A 19,573-nucleotide genomic window follows, 5' to 3' on the forward strand; every position below is an offset into this window, starting at 1 on the left:
CAGAGCATATGCAGAACTGTCATAGTTGTCATCACAGTCGACAATCTTGATAGCCAACTCAAAATATTGTCGCTATGGGCATCCTTGATATGCAAAAGCCAGATGGAAAAGCGGCACTGTAATCCGCTCCGCGCCGACATTCGACTGTACAGATCATCCACATCCCACCGCGCTCCAACGATTTTGGTACCCGAAAACAAAACTCCATGCCAAATGCGTATATCATATCATGTGCAAGGCCATCAGATCAACAAGGAAAGATCCATCAATGCATGTTCTCCACAAGGTGGGCTGGCAGGCATAATTGTCCCATGTCGACATTAAGAAAACACAAGGAAAGTAATGACGGCAAAAGATGACCCAAAGATATCAGACATGGGTGGTTGGTCGTAATGATTTCTTCACGAGTGGCTCAGTCATAGTTCTGTACCTGCCAGGATAGAACCATCATCCACAGGAACAGGACGGCCAAGATGATAGTCCATGCGAAAGAAGCTTTCCAACATGAACATATGTTGTTCTGGGTCAGCCAGGCCAAGGTCTCTATCGAGACACCGGTGTATTCCTGACCCGTGACATAGTTGTTGCAATTTCCGTTGACGTTCCCGCGACCGTACAGCTGGATGGCTGTCTCGATCAGTGTTGTCACCCAGAGGACGAAGAGTATGAATGCGCCAAGTAATATGCCGCCTGGTATTAGCATACGGCGGCCAGCGAGGATGAGGATGATGATGAGGAAGATGATAGTGAGGCCTCCAGTGACCACCGCGAATGTAAATAGCCTGTGAGGAGTGAGTGTCAGTGTTGGAGGATTCTTGAGAAGAGTTGAACCCGACATACCATGGGATCCCAATTCTCATTTGTTGTTGTACGGATATGAACCAAGCATTGATACCCAAGACGGTCGATGCGCCTGCCAGGACAATGAAGATCCATAAATTCAGCTGTACTTCAGGCCACCGGTACCGTCGACGCGTCTCTCGGTATACAACTTCGGTCGCCATGTCGGGAGTTTAGATGTTCTGGAATGGGTCGGGTTGTATTTTTGGTGGATTGAGATATGTGATTGAAGAGGTGCGTTTCCGAGCAGCGGTTTGACGACAGTAGAAAGAGCCAGTGGCTGTTATTGCTATAAGGTGAAGCGCATAAAGTAGGTGGTTTCAGGGAAATGAGGGGTCTGGAAAGTAAAGGCGATCACACTCTGGCGTCGAGTCTTATAACGTGCAGAAGTGATGATGATGATGATGATGATGATGCGCGGTCGCGGAGACCCAGGTTGTCGAGTTGGGTTGCAAGACGGTGAGCTTCAGCAAACGGACAGAGAAGACGTGGTGTGGTGTGTTGTCATTCGTTGATGGTAAGGGCAAAGGCAGCACGAATGCGATGGCATGCGATGAGACGCAGCGTGCGGTGCGGCGAGTGGGTGGCAGCGCTCTGAGAAAACCGTTGTTGTTTGGTTCTGGGGGGGTTTCCAGGGCTCCTCGGGCTCCAGTTCCAGGTGTTGGGTTCCAGTTGGTCTCGCTTGGAATAGCCACTTGGCACTTGTCTGGCCCCAAGTCAACAGTCGACGAGTTGCAATGAGAAAAGTGTTTCCAAGAGTCACAATCGTATGGAAGTGGCACTGCAGTGTTCCAGATATGCACCAACTCAAGAAGAGGTCCGTGAAGAGGGATGATGCAATTGTTGATTCTTCGAGGGCAGGTTTGGGCGGTTGCGGGCTGCCCGGGGCTGCTGGGGGCTGTAAACCACCGCTGCTTCCCGGTTGCCGGTGCAACGCATCATGTAGAAACCTGGAGGTGGGATATATTTGTACTTAATCCGACACCGACTGTCTTCTTGAGAATGGTACCGAGTAGTGTAGTAGCCTTGCTACTTTAAGTAAGCAATGAATCTTGCACTTCTACCAGTGCATGGCTGGTTCTTCTGAGCAAAAGAGGCGGACAAGCCCAAAGCTCAATGGTAATTCTATGCCCCCTTCGGGCCCCCAGAGTTGATATATTCACCATTTCACCTATATATTTTTGACTGCCGAATTATCCCCTCGCATCAAGCCTGTTGAAAGATTCATCCGAAAGACCTGCCAAGTCAGACCTGATGGTGTGGTTGGCTGGAGGGGTTCTCAGAGTATGATCGATAGTCATTGGCAGGTGTACTCTTGAATATGGTGAGCAGGCTGCGTCCTAAGCAATGATCCATGAAAAAGTCCAATGGGCGAGAACTTTGAAAGGTCACCACATATATTTTTTATCGATCCTGGGTTCGAATCTACTCGTCGTCGTATTCTTTTTGCGACGTTTTGCACAATATAATTCACTTCGTAGTAAGTACGCGCTTTCTTGAATGTGAATATTCGCAAGGCTGTGGCCTTTCCCGCAAGGCTGACGGTTGCCCCGCGCAACCACAGCGGTCTTGGCATCAACCTAGGATGATACTACGACTGCCCTGCGCCTTGCTCCCACATATCGAAAGTCCAAGGTTCAGCACAAAGGCATCTTTCCATCACCATCAACTCCCCAGCCCAAAATGAGTGTCCGAGTGGTCGCTCGCATACGACCTCTCCTCAAATCTGAAATCGAAAAGGACCAGATACTCACCACCCACGATGGACCCGAAGGAAAGCCGGCAATCGTCAAGCTTCCCAACCCCAAAAACCTGGCCGAAGAATACAGTTTTCAATTCAACAGCGTCTACGGTCAAGAATCTACTCAACAAGAGATCTTTGATGCCGAGGGTATGTTGTATCGTAGTTAGGTCGACCAAGAAATGCCACTGACACCCATACAGTAACTCCCACGGTCAAACACCTTTTTCTCGGTTATGATGTGACAATCTTTGCCTATGGCTCTACCGGTACGGGCAAGACTCACACTATGAGAGGCGGCAAGTCACTACAAGAGAGAGGAATGATCCCACGTCTCCTCAGCAGTATCTACCGCAAGAGTCGTGCGTTGGAGAAGAGCAGTCAAGGCGACACGTCAGTCTCTGTCTCCATGAGCTACTACGAGATCTACAATGACCGCGTCTTTGATCTGTTTGACGGTCCCGAAAAACGCACGCCGACCGGTCTCCCTATCAGAGAAGCCGAAGGCGGCAAGACCGTGGTGGTTGGGCTCACCGAAGTTCCCTGTTCGTCTCTGAAGGAATTCGAGGTCCTCTACGACAAGGCCAACTCCAACCGCAGCACGGGTGCCACCAAACTCAACGCCCACTCTTCGAGGTCACATGCCATCCTCTGCGTCAAAGTCACAATCTCCACACCCGAGGAAACTAGGGTGTCCACGGCTTGCGCCATTGATCTTGCCGGTTCCGAAGACAATCGAAGAACGGGTAACGGCAAGGATCGCATGGTGGAATCTGCCAGCATCAATAAATCCCTATTTGTCCTCGCACAATGTGTCGAAGCCATTAGCAAGAAACAACAACGAATCCCCTACCGAGAGTCTAAGATGACCAGAATCCTTTCCTTGGGCCAAAATAACGGCTTCACCGTCATGATCCTCAACCTTGCCCCGGTCAAGGCATATCATCTCGATACGCTTAGCTCACTGAATTTTGCCAACCGGACCAAAAAGATCGAAGTCCGTGAGGTGGAGAACGAGCCGATCTTCAAAGGCCCGCCACGTCCGGTCGCGGGCGTGCCGTTGGAAGGTCCGACCATCCAGCGCCAGCCTCTACGGCCTCTCACACATCATATTAATGTCAATATCATCGCCAACCGAGACACGGCGGCCAAGAATGAGAAGCCTCCAAAAGCCTTTTCCGTATATTCGGACCGAAGTAAACCGGGCGTGACCTCAAAAGCCGCTCCCCCAAGACTTTCTCCTCTCAAACGCGCCGCTGATGCCTCGACCTTTTCTGCACGCCCTTCCAAGATCTCACGTCCTACTCCGACCTTTATTCGACGGGCGCCAGAGCCAAAAGCTTTGACCCAGGCGTCCATCGAGAATTTGGTGGAGAAGAAGGTCTCTGAAATCCTTGCAGCACGTGCGATGAATGCCCCAGACCCCGTACCGACGAAGACGGTGTCGGATGAAGTACAGAAGCGTTTGGACACCATCGAGAAGCGGTTGGAGGGACAAGACGGAGAGAGAGCAGAAGGACTGAGCTACCTCTTCATGGCCAAACAACATCAAGCACGTGGGGAGGAATTCAGTGCGTTGAAAATGTATGAACTCGCACAGCCCTACTTCCCGGAGAATACAAAATTGGAGGGCAAGATTGAGAGGCTGAGAGAGCGACTAGCGAGGAAGAAGGAAGAATCCGAAGTCGCCATCCCCGAGGAGGATGACACATTACCTCGAAGACCTACCAAGCAATTGACCATTGATGGCATTGGAGCGGAGGAGGACGAGAGTTACCACGAAGAGGGAAACGAGTCTGAATATCACAGCGACGACGAAGGAGGTTCATTCCGTTCTCGTCCTCGAAGACCAAAGCCAAAGCGAAGACAACGGCCTTCGTCTCCAGATCCCTTGACCGAACCTTCATCCCTCGCAATGACGCCTCGGACACAGCATCTCCTTGATGTCATCAATACTCGAGACGTATCACAGATCAAAACCCTGAACGGCCTTGGAGCAAAGCGGGCGGAAGGCATTGTTGAGTATTTGAACGCGATGTTTGAAGCCGAAGGTGAAGCCGACTTGACATGTTGGAATGATTTGTCAAAGTTGAAAGGTGTGGGCAAGAAGACCTTGGAGACCATGAGGGAGGGTGTTATTGTCTGATCTCTGGGTCTTCATTTCCATCGGAGGCATTCTATTACTTAGCAAGCGACGTGCTTATGAACTTGCGTACCTGATATTTGGTAATCAGTACCATCATCAGTCTTGAGATTAGAGAGTAAACGGCTTTGGTTATCTTGATTATTCTGTAGAGCTCGCAGTGCAGTGCTTCGAACATATATGTGCAGATCTAGCTAAAGGCGGCGTCATCCTGAGCCGCTAACGACCGTTTAACCAGCTGCACTCCTTGGCACCGTCTTCAACTGGAACAGCCCATACGCTCCCCATGCCAGACCACTCTGTCGTCCACCCCTTCCATCCCACCCACCCCATATCAACAACCAACCTCATGACCATGGCGACGAAGAAAGCGGCCCCCACCGACGACGAGCTCCTCGCTCAACTTGACGACCTCGGCAGCAAACCCACGACCCGACCATCCAAACCATCCACACGCACCCCCCGTCAAGGCGGCGGCGGCAGTGGCGCCCAAACATCACAGACGGAACAGGACCTGCTGGCGGAGCTGGGCAGCCTCGCACACCACCGACCGGGCAGCCGGCCTGGCACGCCCTCGCTGAAGCCCAACGCCCCCTCGACGGCCGGCAGTCGCTCTCCTAACCGCGCCGCCACGGCCACCCCGCCCGCCGGCCGCTCGAGCGAGGAAAAGTCGAGCAACGGCCAGCGGAAATCCGGCGACAGCATGCGCTCGTTCCATCAGAGCTTCACACCCGCGACCACGACGACAGAGGAGTCGGTCGAGACCGAGTCACAGCCCGTTACGCCGGCGCCTGCACCTGCACCTGCGCCAGCCGCGGGCGGCGGCTGGTGGGGAGGTCTACTCTCCACGGCGTCGGCGGCGGTGAGTCAAGCTCAGGCGGCGGTCAAGGAGATTCAGAAGAACGAAGAGGCACAGCGATGGGCGGAGCAGGTGCGAGGCAATGTGGGAGCGCTGCGAGGTATTGGTAAGGACAGACAGTTTGAACAATTTTTATATTCGATGCTAATCTCATGCAGGTGGTGACCTCAGATCCATGGCCATACCCACCTTCCAAAACATTCTGCAGACCATCGCCCCTCCCATCTCATCCCATGAACGACTGCAAATTCACATCACACATGACCTCACCAACTACCCCACCCTCGATCCTCTCATCTACCAAGTCTTCAGCCGTGTTATGGCGCAGGTCGAGGGCGGTGACCTGATGGTCGTCCAGAAAGGTCAAGAAGCCGGACCCAAGCGCGGCTCGTCCGAACTCTCGAGACCGTTGGGCTCGTGGCACGACGGACCGTGGTGGAGAAGCGGTGAGAGACGGAGCATCAACGCAGTTAAAGGCGCCGTTGAAGGAAGCAAGCTGGTCCGAGCATCGGCGGAATCCTATGCGAGTGAATACTTCGCTCCCAAAGGAGGCCTCGAGGAAGCGGCCAAGCGCGCCGCGGAAACCCTCTCCGAGTCGAACCCTACCCGTGACAGTCAGATCTTCCTGGCCGTCCAAGCGATTTCACAACCAGTCTCCAAGGACCTGTTCGCCACGGCCCCGAGCTCCGAGAAGGAGCAAGGTCAAGTGCAGGAGGTTGCCGAGGACGAGAAATCCGAAATCATCTTCGCCATCTACTTGCACGACCCCGTCCACGGCATTGCGTTCCAGGCCGTCTCCCAAGCTCTCCCCGGACAGTGGCTCGAGTGGCTCGACGCACCGAGCGGTGGTGAAGGCACTCTGCCCGAGAGCATCGAGGATATCATCGAGAGTGGAGGCATCGATCCCAGAGAATGGGTCAGCGAGTGGGTGGAGGAGAGCTTGAGCTTGGCCGTCGGAGTCATTGCCCAGAAATATGTCGCCAAGCGAATGGGCGTCGGTGAGGGTGGTGGCCGGAAGGGAAAGCTGAAGGCCGACTTGAATCAGCAGGCCATTACCGAAAGTGGCGGTGGTGAAGCTGCTCGGGCCCTGGGGTGAATGGGAAATCTTTGCGTCTTTGTTTGCGGTTGCTGCTGCGGAATCGTTCGTATACCACATGGAGTCTGGATCTGTGGAGTTTGGTGCTGCATGGTTTCCAGACCGTCCTTCCCGTCATGCGGAGTGTATCATTAGGAGATCAGGTAATCAATCAGGCTCCCTTGCCATCGAGGTGATTTTTCCGTGATAGTGATTGCATCTAAGCTTCTTGGCCACCTGCTTCTCTGATTCGCTTCCAGTTGACTTTCTCCGCGTCAAAGCTCTCACAACCGCTTCTTGAATCATTGCAGATGAAGATAAACTTTCGGGATATCGCCTGGTGGAAGACACGACCGAATCCCCGCCTTTTCGAAGCCCAAGATGTCCCTCACTGCCATTGCTGCACCCTTGAGCATACTCGTCTTCATAAACACCAATCCCATCCCACCTCAGGACTTCTTGATGCCCTTCTTCGCACCCTTCGCCTTATCCGCCGCGGCCGCACCACCCGCGGCACCCGAAGTCTTCTTCCTGCCCTGGCCCAGCAATTCGAGATGTCCCGCGCGCTGGCCCAACATGGCCTCGGTCCTGGCCGTCAAGCCGCCCGTGTACTTCTTGTTGATCTTGGCCTGCTTGAGCAGTTTGGCCTTGCGCGGCGTCACGGCCCGCGACCCTTTCTTGGTGACGCCGGAGGTGGACGAGGCGTTTTTGTGGTTCGTCGTGTGTTTGCCGCCGCCGCCGCCGCCTGCGGAGGTCGTGCTCGCGCTGGCCTTTTTGTTCTTGAGGAGGCCTTGTGCCATTTTTCGGTGGGGGTTCGATGTTCGGTGGTTGGGGTGGGGATGGGTGGTTGGTTGGTCGAGATTGCTGGATCAGGATAGATGCTTTAATAAGTAGGAGAATGTCTTGAGAACTGCAGCCTACTGGATCTATCTGGAAATGTGGTCGTAGTACCGAATTTGAGAAATTGAAATTATTGAGATGCGCTCACACAGCAGGGGACCACGTGCGAGCCCCGCATTTTTCTCCTCACACGTGACCCCGAATCTCGTATTCGTATAAGGTCAACCTTGCCGCACTTATTTTCCGGTTTCCATCGCCGGCGTCTGCGCGGAAAAGAAATGTGTCGGCTCTTCAAGACACAGGTCGTTTACAGCGCATCGGATATCGTAATCTGAATGTTGGCTCGGAGTCTTGCTTTAGGATCCGTGTTGATTGTTTCAGCACACTCTACAGGAGGACACATGGTTACGGCTGATGTGCTATATCGATATGGCCCCGGTCGGGTGTGCACGACACTTGGTCGAAGGATCTGGCAAAGAAGGGAGTTGTGAAGGGAAGGTAGTAGCTGAACATCGAGTGAGATCTCGCAATGCATTTCCTTAGCTACCTGAGTACACTCTGTTCTGTTCTTGTCCTTTTTCTCTCCCTTGTGATGTCTTCAGACACGAACCTATGTAGCCACATCCAGGCAATCGACGTCGACTCGTCTCCAGAATCCCTGAAAAGACCTTGAATACCCACACAATCTCAGTTGACCTTGTCAACGAATTCACATCCTAGGCCAACCAACCACGACCAATCCATGTTGGCTCTGATCCAAGACTACCTCCAAGACCATTGAAACCACAGCATGTCCCACAATGTGTTGTGTTGATCCAAGTCTCCAACATTCGATGGACGCTCAGGCATCATCTTTTCCAAAGACCCTGCTCTCACGACGCTGTGCGCGAGCTGCGCGGTTGTTATTCTGCTTGACACGGAGCTCTTGCTTTGCAACTTGGTTCTGCTCGGCCTGCACCTTGGCTTTCGTCTCGTTGGCGCGACGGGTAGCATGACGCTTCGTGGCAGCAGCCGAGATGCGCTTCTCCATGGACTCTCTGAGGTTTATGGGCATCACGTGTGGTGCTTTGCCAAAGGTCAACTTGCCAGGGAACTTTGTCACTGGTGGTGGCTTGCTTCCGTTCTTGATCGACTTGGCGAGATCTGGATCGGTCACGGTAACGTCCAATGCGGTTTGCACATCACGAACTTGAAGGGGCTCTTTATTCTTCTTCTTTCTGGCGACGACAGAGGCCGGGGCCCTGGTGGCGGTCTTGGGAAGCTCTGGGACCGGCGCTGGGACGGCAGCACTGGTTTGAGGTTTCTCCACAATTACCTGAGGCACCGTGTTCTGAACGTTGGCTTGCTCCACACCTTGTCGATTCAGTGCAGCGATCTCGGACTCGGTCATCAGGTCAGTGTTGACTCCAGAGACTGTGGTCCAATCTCGCTCGGCACGAGGGTATTGAGGTTGCACGCCATATCCATAGGTCGGAGGGTGGGCTTGAACTGGACCCATCATACCCGGATATCCCCCAGACTGCATGTGTGGTTCAAACATAGGATGATATTGTGCATTTGATTGAGGAGGAATTGCCGAGTCCGAGTAAGGCAAAAACTCCCGCGTCTGAGCTTGATGATCCTCCATCATATTGAAACCAGGACCGGCGCGGTTGCGCGACCGACCAGTCTGACCTCGGTACATCTGATTCTCACTGCGACTTCCATCTCCACGAAAGGCTCGATTAGCAAAATCAGCCGAGCTTTTGCGGCGACCTCCATTGCGATTTCCGCTGACGTGGCCCTGATCATTGCGTTGACCAAAGTTGTGTTTGTGATAGAGGCGATCATTGGAAGCATCACGCTGTCCAAACTGATAGCCGTTGCTATAGCTTTGAGCATCACGTAGACCATTATTGTTCTTTGGGTAGGAGTAATCATTCACATAACCACGACCTCTGCTTCGCGGAGGGCCAAACAATCCTGGGGGTGGTCCTTGGTCACGATTGGAGTAATGACCCGAATTGTATTGGAAAGGTGCCACATCATGTGGTGGCAATGGATTGAATGTTGCAAGAGTGCTATGAGGTCCGTAGGGGTATGAGACTGGCTGGTACTGGGAGAGACCCGGCGTGACTTGGTGCACAGTCGAGGTGGGCATGGTCGAAGCAGGGATCATCTCCAAAGGCGGAAAGCTCTCCAAAACATCAGCCTCGCGAATAACGGAGCTGTCCACCACAGGCGGGAGGTGCATGCGGGTTTCTCTCGACTCATAATGAGCCGTAGCCCCGAGGAGGGAATCAGAACCTGGCAAGACAGGCGAAGATGCAGGAAAGGGGGAGACGGTGGGCTGACCAGGGGCCGTGACGAGAGCGTGATTGGTGTTGCTGGACGAGCCGACGAATGTGGAACTCACTCCTTCGGTAGGAAGAGAAACACCAGTGGGTGGTCCCCGAAGGTCGGGATCAGTCATGAGGTCTGGGAGACCGTAAGGAGTGTGAGGTGCGCTATGTGTTTGTGGGTAGAGATGGCGACCAACAGGCAGATTGAATTCACGAGTCAACAACCGCATCGGGACCTGTGCGCCACCTCCCATGTTGGGTTGACGAGGCACTTGTGGTCCAAGTCGAGGTTCTCCATTATCTTGAAACTCCATACTGGTGACTCTTGAATCGTAGCCTGAACGGATGGTATCTTTGACGCGTTCCAGTGCCTGGTTCAGATTGACTTCTATAAGTTCTCCTTCGTCGCGAGTCTTCTGCTGGTTCTGATTGATGGTCAGTCTCAGATGTGGGTAGTGAGGGGGAATTGACATCTTACATGCTCGACCTCAACCCAACCTCCCGCAGTGTCGACGCCCATGGTCATGTCACCGAGCAGGAAATCAAAGGCAGCTGCGCTGTTCAAGATACGCCACACCACTTCACCGTCGTCATCCCTACCCGCAGGCTTGTGACTTCCGTCAGATCTGACGATACGATACCACCATGGACCGTCAGAAGTGGTGAAACCCTGATTTGGGATCGGTGGGCGGGCAACACCTTGGATGTGCTGAGCGACTTGGCCGGAGACTTCGGTCAGGAGACACAAAAATTGAGGGAAACCGGTGTTGGGAGCGATATCGATTCGGTGCTCTAGATGTGAGTAGAGATCGATGAATCGAACACTGATCGGGCTATCACGAGGCATGATAACGGGAGACATAGTCGATGGATACCAAGCTCACCGAGCGATAATGATGAAAAAGCTTTTGGGAAGAAGCAAAACATACAATAAGAGAAGAGAACTTAAAAAGAAGAGGTGCGAAGTGACCCGCAAGTGATGTGGTTCTCAAGGTCAGAGGCAGTGAATGAATCAGAGGAGAGTGAGATTTAGGAGTTCATTGTCGCGGTGTACGCCATCAAGAGTAGCGACACTGAGCTGGCCAAGGGAGGGAATGAGATGACCACAAACGTACCTCAGTTCGCGGGCAGATACAGGTCAAAACACACTTTAGCAAAGTCGACATAGTAATTCAAAGTATGCTCGTTTGTGGGTGGGCCTTTACCAGTGTCTTTATGAGCCAACGGGTAGCGACTCATCTTCATCCTGCACGCCGGGGCGCATCCAACAAGACACCAATCGCTGTGATCCTGGGTAGTCTTTGGATACAAACACAAAATACATAACATAATAGTCATTGTCAGCAGCAGCAACCAGCATGAAGCCTTGCAGTTGCAGATATAGCAAAGAGCAAACAAAGAGAGGTCCCGACAGCTACGGAATCTTGGTCTTGTCGACGTGTGGTGTTTTCTGCTGTGGCTGTTGCATGATCGACTTCTTCTGCAGCCGAGTGATTGTATATCAGACTGGTGGTAGAATGTGTTCATGTTCATGTGGTATCAGCATACGAGAAGCATGTTTTATACCAGGAGAGCAACCTTAACTCAACATCGCTTTCGTGGCGGGTAACAAGCCGATGGAGCACTGGTACTTGATCATCAATGGCCTACTAGTACGAAAGGTGATGGGCCTGTACCATAGCCGAAATGTCTCTTGAACCAGTACGCAAGCATTGCGGGATTTTATGGAATTCATGATTACTAGTAGGAGGGTTCTGTTTGATAGAGCGAAGGGAAGGCGTCGGGGAGCGAGAAGCACTCCGAAGGAAGGAGCAGCTCCACTGTCTGACAGAAAGAGTGACAGCACATTCCTGTCACATTTTGTCTCCTTCCGTCGTCTGACAGCACAATAGATGGTTATTCGCGGCTGCCCCTTCGCCAGCATTTTCCCAAACGCACTAGCCGGGTTTGGCTTGCACTGCATGTTGAGCTCTGAGCCTGCTGCTTGATACCACGACTGCTACCGGCAGCACCAACTCGCCTCCGACGACGACTATCTTCCATTTACTACCACCACTCTTTCTATTGTTCAGCAAGTTGGCCTCTTGACTTGTGGCTTCGGTGACATAGAGCACCATTTTCATTTTCTTCCCTCTCGGCCACCTCTCAACTTGTCCCTCCACTCATCCTCAACATGCTCAAGACTTTGGTTCCCAGGACCGGCCGGTCACTACTCTCAACCAAGGTTCCGCAGTTTGGCCCAGCAAACCTAAGGGTCGCCCCAAGCTTCCAGATCCTCTCCCAGAACCAACAGAGAAGTAGAGGTTACGCTTCGGAAGCTTCAGAATATGATGTTCTCTTCATTGGAGGCGGCGTTGCTGGTTATGTCGGCGCCATCAAAGCTGGACAGGAGGGTTTCAAGGTGCGCAGTGGCGTCCGGGCAACCTCTGATTCAAGTCTCTAACCCGCAAACAGACCGCCTGCATCGAGAAGCGCGGTGCCCTTGGTGGTACATGCTTGAACGTCGGCTGCATACCCTCAAAGTCCCTCCTCAACAATTCACATCTCTACCACCAGATATTACACGACACGAAAAAGCGAGGCATTGACGTCGGCGATGTCAAACTCAACCTGAGACAAATGATGAAGGCAAAAGAAGAATCCGTCGCCGGTCTGACCAAGGGCGTCGAATTCCTCTTCAAAAAGAACAAGGTTGACTACATCAAAGGCACTGGATCATTTGTCGACGAGCACACCGTCAGGGTCAACCTCGTAGACGGGGGCGAAGCAGACATCAAGGCCAAGAACATCATCATCGCCACCGGTAGCGAATCCACTCCTTTCCCTGGACTCGAGATCGACGAGAAAAAGGTCATTACAAGCACTGGCGCTATCGCCCTGGAAGAGGTTCCAAAGAGACTCACTGTCATTGGTGGCGGCATTATCGGTCTCGAGATGGTAGGTGAACCCTTCCGGTCCTCCAAGTCAGTGTCCTAATCCAATTCCCAGGCATCCGTATGGGCTCGTCTCGGCTCTCAAGTCACTGTCGTTGAATTCCTCGGCCAGATTGGTGGCCCCGGTATGGATGCTGACGTCGCCAAGCAAGCCCAAAAGATTCTAGGCAAACAAGGCATCAAGTTCAAGTTGAACACCAAAGTCACATCGGGCGACCCGAGTGGTGAAACCGTCAAGCTCGAGGTGGAGGCTGCCAAAGGTGGTAAGAATGAAACTCTGGAATCCGAGGTCGTTTTGGTCGCAATCGGCCGCAGACCTTATACCGATGGTCTCGGCTTGGAGAATATCGGTATCGAACTCGATGACAAGAAGCGCCTCGTCATTGACCAAGAGTATCGCACCAAGATTCCCCACATCCGCGTCGTCGGAGATGTGACTTTCGGCCCTATGCTGGCGCACAAGGCCGAGGAAGAGGGAGTAGCCGTCGTTGAGTACATCAAAAAGGGCTTTGGCCACGTCAACTACGGCGCCATTCCCTCCGTGATGTACACACATCCCGAAGTCGCGTGGGTGGGCCAGAACGAGCAAGAACTCAAAGCGGCCGGCGTCAAGTACAAGGTCGGAAGCTTCCCCTTCACAGCCAACTCGAGAGCCAAGACGAATCTGGAAACCGACGGATTTGTCAAGTTCTTGTCAGACGCCGAGACGGACCGCATCTTGGGTGTCCATATCATCGGGGCTAATGCCGGTGAGATGATCGCCGAAGGAACACTGGCCCTGGAGTATGGCGCCAGCAGTGAAGACGTCGCTCGAACATGCCATGCTCATCCCACATTGGCAGAGGCGTTCAAGGAGGCCGCCATGAGCACTTACTCACAAGCCATCCATTACTAAAAACGAGGGGCGTTCCTTTTGTATGATGTGATTCGAGGGTCAACTGGTGATCTATGTCCGACCGTCAAGGCTGGATGACCATGACCTTCTATACAAATGGCTCCCTCACTTTCCAGACCACTAATGTCACTAGAGCATGATCGTGTTTGGCTGTTGATTCGATGCGGTTAATGCTTGCTTAACTGCAACAGCGGGAGCGAGGTGGAGGCGCGGCAAGGCAAAGCGAGGACTGGTAGTGGCAAAGTACCGATAGCTAGCTACTTTTAAAAGAAGATTGGCCTAGGTCCGAGAAGGCCAACCTGTTCAAAAATGAATGTAAATTATATCATCTGAGCATGTCGCTCCATCGTTGTTTTGTCTTCCTGCGTGTTCTTGGTGCATCGCCGTCTCCCAAGATATAAGTCCATCGATACCTCAAATTGACAGCCAAAACCCGCAAGCGCCGGGACTGAATTCAAGAATGTATTCACTCCTTCGCCGGACGATGCAATACCGTGTGGCCATGACACTCGAGAGTCCACTGATGGAAGGTATCGTGGAGTACCCGCCGGCTAGCAATGGTCTATCTGTTTGCAAGGACCAACACCGGTAGCTAACCACAACTCAAGCTCGAGGCGACACGACACGTACCTACGATCATTGCACTCGGGATGGATCAAGGGACCGACCAGAAACACACCGAGCAGGGGGTGACATGGAACAGAGAGCGTGTTTTTGCAAGTTTTGACTGTAGTGACTTGTGACATTGCTATCTACCTGGGTAGGCGCTCTACGACAAGTAGCAAGCCATATATTCGGCGTTGTTGCTCATGCACGAGAGCACAACTGGCACCAAGAGCTGAGTTGACAATCGTTTGGACAGAGCCACGCATAACAAAAATCCACAATCGATGCGATATTATTGTTGATTCAGAAAAAAACTCCATGGCATCGACCTGTCCCTCCCCTTGACCTTTTTTCATACACATTAAGACTAACCAACCGTGAAGGTTATCTGTACTCTGGCGTTGCAATAAAAGCATCCTTTCAATCATAAGCTTATTTCTTTCCTTCCATGATGTTTTTTTTTGTTTCTGTCGTTTACTTTTTTCGATTGTCCCATGCTCCCGAGACGTCCAGCTTTAAGCGAGAGCCTTGTGGTCGCAATGCGGGCGCTGGGTACCAGCCAGTGAACGCACTTTTCAACCGACACTCCCTTGGCTAGATGATCAGACCGTGGGACAAATCTCCGAGACTCCAACACCACTGGCGTATGTACATCGCAAGCAGATTCGGCGTAGGAGGCAGATATTTAGCCTGTCGCAGAATTAGTACAAGTAAGCTCGCATAATAGAAAAGCTGTCTCATAGCATACGTGATGCAGATGTGTGGGAAGTTGTAGGGGCTCATTTCCCAACATCGAACCCTCTGCTCACTTTTCTACACCTGAGACATGGCTGGCCCACCTCTTCGTCCAAGGCCGCCTCTCAGATTGACACCACCACTTCGGGCTCCAAGGAAGGTGAAAGCCAAGCTTGCCGTCCAAGCGGCAAAGGCAAACCACAAGAACGCGGTCGTGGCTTGGGCCTCTCGGCATCGACCCCCGGTGTTGCGAGAACCGTTGGTGATGTGGTTACTTTCAGTATAGGACTGTTCACAAGTTAGTACAGCCGCAGAGACACTGGTCAGGACAAACAAACCCGATTGCTGCAAGAATGAGCACCAAGCTCAGCAGCCATGGCGACAGCGGCGCAGAAGAAGAAGAGAACATTGAGAGTGTCGAGGACGACGGGGATGATTGAGTGGCCGGTGAAGGAATCGTTGAAGGCGATTGCTGTCAAGTAGAACAATGACAGCATGCCAAAGACGGCCACGAACATATCGTAGTTGATCAAGGATGGGTTGCCGGCGAAAGCGCTTGCGATCATGTTGCCCACCAGGGCCAACACGATGAGGGTGCATAGGAACTAGAACAGAGGGTGATCAGCAACCAAGTTTGGGTCAGAATAGGTGGGGATAGAGCTACCTCAAACCCTCTCAGGCCGAGATTTACTACTCGGGACACCATATTGACGAAGATGTGGTGCAAGCGAAGATACGGGATGCGAGAGAAAGAATGTTGGAGTGTGAAGCTGAAGTGTGAGCGGTGTGTGTAGAATAGCTAGGTAAGTTGGAGAATTTGGAAGATGTGTGTAGCCTGGTAGGAAACGAGGAAGGAAGGAGAGGGAGAGGAGAAGTTGAGGGCGGAAGGCTGTGGGATGATGATGATGTGAGTGGTGACGGAGCTGCCAGTGCTCTTCTCTTTTTCTGCAAGAGCTCAAAAGTCCAAGCTCCAGAAGTGACTCGGTACTGACGCGGCGGGCAAGAGAAGACGACGTCACTGGAGTGGCACCAGTGGGCGGTGGGCGGTGGGCGGTGGGCAGTTGGTGGTGGCACTCGGAGGGGGAAGACGCTAGTAGCCGGGGGGTGTTGACTTTGGTGGCTTCAGCCTTAGCGATTTCAGGAACGAGCTCTACGAAGGAGGTGTACCTCCGTAATGCTGTATGGAGTCGGTATGACAGAGGACCAAGAGAACGTGCAGGTGGATATAGCCAGTGTGCAAGTCGTTGGCAACACAATTCAAACGATTTATTGTGTCAAACACTACTCGGTACAGTATTTTAATCGAGACTTGTTGATGTTCTGCAATGGCCCAGCAACCCCGTCAACCCCCCCCCCGAACGGGCACCCCTGTAAAGAACTACCCAGGTATGGATACGGATTATCAACACAAAACCGCACAACAGGACCATAATCACGTGCCTAGATGCCCCCAACGACCACACCAATCCCGCCAGCATCCGGCAGCACGCCCATTTCTTCGTTTGGAGCGTGTCGCCCAGAGAGACGCCTATTTACCAAGTATTGGCATAGAAACAGCCCCAGACTTTCCTATTTTCCAGTTTCACCAACCGCCTGTTTGAAATCTGGTTTATCAAGGCACGATGTATGGGCACAAGTAGATACGGATGCACAATTCCCTGTCCAACCCTTTTCTCTCTCCCAATCAAGTCAGGTGGCATTACCATCTTCAAACTTTCCACTTCTTGTTTTCCACTGTATTCTCTCCACCCGTGCCAATGTTGCATGTCATAAAGCTCCATCCGTCGATTCAGTACTCCGTAATGATCAGCATGCAGGAACCACCCACTCCACCATGATTATCAACACTTTTTCTCCTTGTGGCGTCACTGAAATTGACCATGGTCCATCTGCTCCTTTTAGGTTCACAACTTCTCAAATGTTGGTGTGCGCTTCTGCAATCCACTCAGGATTGCTCGCGTCACGTCCGAGCTCTGCACCATGGCCGCATTCCATACTGCCGTGTAGTTGAGATTGTCCTCCACAGTCCTTCCCCACGCCGCATCCAGGATATTCTTGGTTCCTTGCACAGCCACAGGGCTTTTGCTCGCCAGGTATTTGGCAAAGTCGAGTCCCTCGTTGATCAAATTGGCTTTGCCCTTGACCACTCGACTCACAAACCCGTGTCGCAGGGCCTCTTCGGCGGAAAATGGTCGTGCCGAAAGCGTGACCTCCTTGACCCAGCTGGTAATTCCACCGACCACTTTAGGAAGGCGGCTCAATGTGCCAACATCAGCAGCGATGCCAATATCGACCTCCTTGACGGAGAAGTTGGTGCTGCTCTCGGCGAAGCGAATATCGCAGGCCGACGACAGATCAATCCCCAAGCCATACGTGTAGCCGTGCAGAAGTGCAATCGTCGGTTTCTCACAACGCGCCACTGCCGAGATAACGTCTTGCAGCTCGAAGACATGTCGTCTTATGTTGGTTGCTTGCCGTGAGGGATCGCTCTTCCCATCACCGCCATCGGCGCTGAGTGGACTTCCAGACTTTGCCGCTTCTTGTACGTCAAGCCCTAAGGGTGCATCGCCAGTCAGTATACCTGCAACTCCATTCCCAGAAAATAGAGGTTTGTTACACACCTGCGGTAAATGCTCGATCTCCTGCACCTGATATCAGAATGCACCGGACCTCTGGATCTGTAGATAGCTGCTCGAAGATCCTTTTGAGCTCCACCCACATGGGCTCATAGAAGGCATTGAGTTTTTCAGGTCTGTTGATTTCCACGTGTACCACGAATGGTGCCGGGCTCGTCACGTTAAAAAACTTGATGTTGGACACTGGTTTGAACGACATCGTGTGACGTTTTGACTGCCGCACCTGGAGAGGGGAATTCTATCTGGCAGCTGCACACGTGGACTCTTTGACTTGACAGTGATGGATGGAAACAGTTGTCAGTAAAATATTGTCAATGCAAGAGCATCTTTTAACAAGCTGAACTGGCTAGGCTTTTGTCCTCGAAAACTTCAAGTCGCTTCTTGAGGTCAACACTCTGGCCGAGCCTGGGCTTAACCGACGTCGATACGTACGAAGCGGGAAGAGCCTCGGCTCACTCACGAACACGTGCTTCGCCACTCCCACCACCACCTCTACCTTTAGCTACTTCTACAGGTATCCCTTGCTGGTAAATCATGCTTCATCAATGCTAATGTTCTTGTTGAACCGTTGGACGATCATAATGCCACCTTCTCCAGCTGTAACCGCTTCACTTGAGATCTCACACAACCCTCTCCAGTGGTACTATTGCTTCTGTGGTACCCTCCTTTACTAGCAAGCTTTTGGTCGCTAAGCCCACGCCCTGTGTACCCACTGGTTTTGGTACAGCGCACAATTCTCATCTTTGTCCTCAAGGTCGGAAATGTATCATGTCCTATGATCAAGAATCTTTGCCAAATTTCCGTACAATTGCGGATCTCATCTGGAGTGGTAGAGATTCCAATGTCGCCATCTGCTTTAGGAACAAGCCATTCCTTGTCCTGTATCACGAACGCCGCCGGGCTCTGCTAGATTTGATCACCTGCCGAGACCCCGTGCTTACCTCAAGTATCCATGGATACTGGTCTAATTGAATTACAGGTCGGTTCGTCGCCGTCAATATCATGGTGAATCCAGCGAGACAAAATCATCAGACACTCCGAGCCGCGCATGGCTACAACATCTACAGGCTCAAGACCGTAAACGCTCGTCACTCTACCTCGACCGTCTTGTAGGAGGCGTTTGAGCTGATCGAGAAGTGTTACAGTCCCAAGTTCCCCCAATCTCCCAGCTTCCAAATATCGTGCAGCTTTACTGGCCCAGATTAGTCTACCTGATATGGTTGGTCTTCCTGCCGCCAAGATCGAATACCGGAATTGACATTGGAATGAATGTGGCCAGAGGGTCCATACTTCTATCACCATTTTACATTCGCATCTCTAGGTATGGCGCTTACCCGGCCCTCCCAGCCTAAAGAATTCAGCAACCTAGTAAGAGCTGCGTTCAGGAACTCTGAGCCTTTCACAAGCCATTCGCCTACTTCGATGATCTTGAGGTGAGGATCAAGCTCTTCCACCGCAAACATGGTCCAGATCTTGCGCGATGTATCTTGAACTCATCAAGTCTGATCAGTATACCTCGTCCACGTCGTGCTACCTGCACCGATTGGCCCAGTTGAGCACGACCCAGGTTCACCCTTGAGCCAACATCATGGTTCAGGCGTATTGACTGGCTTCTTCATCGCTACACGTCGTATTTTGTGTTGTCCAATGAATGGATTGCATTCTAGGATAACTAATACATTCAAGCCAAAGGTCCGTGCCACTCTTCATATCATGACCCTACTTCACTGCAGAAGTCTCTCCGTCATGTTCATCTATTCTGAATATCCTTGGGACCCAGAGGAAGCAAAATGGAATCAACGTCGAAGGCTTAATTTGCCACATTCCATTCCACCCTGCTTGACACGCTGTCTCCTCTTGTTTTAGGTGATACGGGCTTTTTGTCTCGTTCATTCATATGCGTGTAATCTTCAAGGCAGTAGTTGACCTGTCGATGAGCATGTTTTCCA

At 52.2% G+C, this 19,573-nt stretch overlaps 8 protein-coding genes across 8 annotated transcripts; 3 read left to right on the forward strand and 5 right to left on the reverse strand.

Moving 5' to 3' along the window:
• Positions 1-412: 412 nt before the first annotated feature.
• LTR84_007744 (uncharacterized protein) lies at positions 413-1,004 on the reverse strand (the record flags this gene model as incomplete). Its single annotated transcript, XM_064851296.1, has 2 exons — positions 413-782; positions 841-1,004. The coding sequence occupies 2 exons, from the start codon at positions 1,002-1,004 to the stop codon at positions 413-415; spliced, it is 534 nt and encodes a 177-aa protein (XP_064710299.1).
• A 1,519-nt stretch (positions 1,005-2,523) lies between these two features.
• Positions 2,524-4,727, forward strand: LTR84_007745 (uncharacterized protein; the record flags this gene model as incomplete). The annotated part of the gene is made up of 2 exons (XM_064851297.1): positions 2,524-2,731; positions 2,785-4,727. 2 exons carry the CDS (start codon positions 2,524-2,526, stop codon positions 4,725-4,727), a joined length of 2,151 nt encoding a protein of 716 aa, XP_064710300.1.
• Positions 4,728-5,079: 352 nt separating this feature from the next.
• LTR84_007746 (uncharacterized protein) lies at positions 5,080-6,679 on the forward strand (the record flags this gene model as incomplete). Its single annotated transcript, XM_064851298.1, has 2 exons — positions 5,080-5,689; positions 5,742-6,679. The coding sequence occupies 2 exons, from the start codon at positions 5,080-5,082 to the stop codon at positions 6,677-6,679; spliced, it is 1,548 nt and encodes a 515-aa protein (XP_064710301.1).
• A 428-nt stretch (positions 6,680-7,107) lies between these two features.
• LTR84_007747 (uncharacterized protein) lies at positions 7,108-7,458 on the reverse strand (the record flags this gene model as incomplete). Its single annotated transcript, XM_064851299.1, has 1 exon — positions 7,108-7,458. One exon carries the CDS (start codon positions 7,456-7,458, stop codon positions 7,108-7,110), a length of 351 nt encoding a protein of 116 aa, XP_064710302.1.
• An 881-nt stretch (positions 7,459-8,339) lies between these two features.
• Positions 8,340-10,666, reverse strand: LTR84_007748 (uncharacterized protein; the record flags this gene model as incomplete). The annotated part of the gene is made up of 2 exons (XM_064851300.1): positions 8,340-10,244; positions 10,298-10,666. 2 exons carry the CDS (start codon positions 10,664-10,666, stop codon positions 8,340-8,342), a joined length of 2,274 nt encoding a protein of 757 aa, XP_064710303.1.
• A 1,326-nt stretch (positions 10,667-11,992) lies between these two features.
• Positions 11,993-13,647, forward strand: DLD1 (D-lactate ferricytochrome c oxidoreductase; the record flags this gene model as incomplete). The annotated part of the gene is made up of 3 exons (XM_064851301.1): positions 11,993-12,220; positions 12,274-12,756; positions 12,808-13,647. 3 exons carry the CDS (start codon positions 11,993-11,995, stop codon positions 13,645-13,647), a joined length of 1,551 nt encoding a protein of 516 aa, XP_064710304.1.
• Positions 13,648-15,066: 1,419 nt separating this feature from the next.
• LTR84_007750 (uncharacterized protein) lies at positions 15,067-15,694 on the reverse strand (the record flags this gene model as incomplete). The annotated part of the gene is made up of 3 exons (XM_064851302.1): positions 15,067-15,276; positions 15,327-15,593; positions 15,653-15,694. 3 exons carry the CDS (start codon positions 15,692-15,694, stop codon positions 15,067-15,069), a joined length of 519 nt encoding a protein of 172 aa, XP_064710305.1.
• Positions 15,695-16,892: 1,198 nt separating this feature from the next.
• Positions 16,893-17,823, reverse strand: LTR84_007751 (uncharacterized protein; the record flags this gene model as incomplete). Its single annotated transcript, XM_064851303.1, has 2 exons — positions 16,893-17,542; positions 17,610-17,823. 2 exons carry the CDS (start codon positions 17,821-17,823, stop codon positions 16,893-16,895), a joined length of 864 nt encoding a protein of 287 aa, XP_064710306.1.
• Positions 17,824-19,573: the final 1,750 nt, after the last annotated feature.

Source organism: Exophiala bonariae, assembly GCF_035927105.1.
Source record: "Exophiala bonariae strain CCFEE 5792 chromosome Unknown scaffold_3, whole genome shotgun sequence".
NCBI lineage: Eukaryota > Fungi > Ascomycota > Eurotiomycetes > Chaetothyriales > Herpotrichiellaceae > Exophiala > Exophiala bonariae.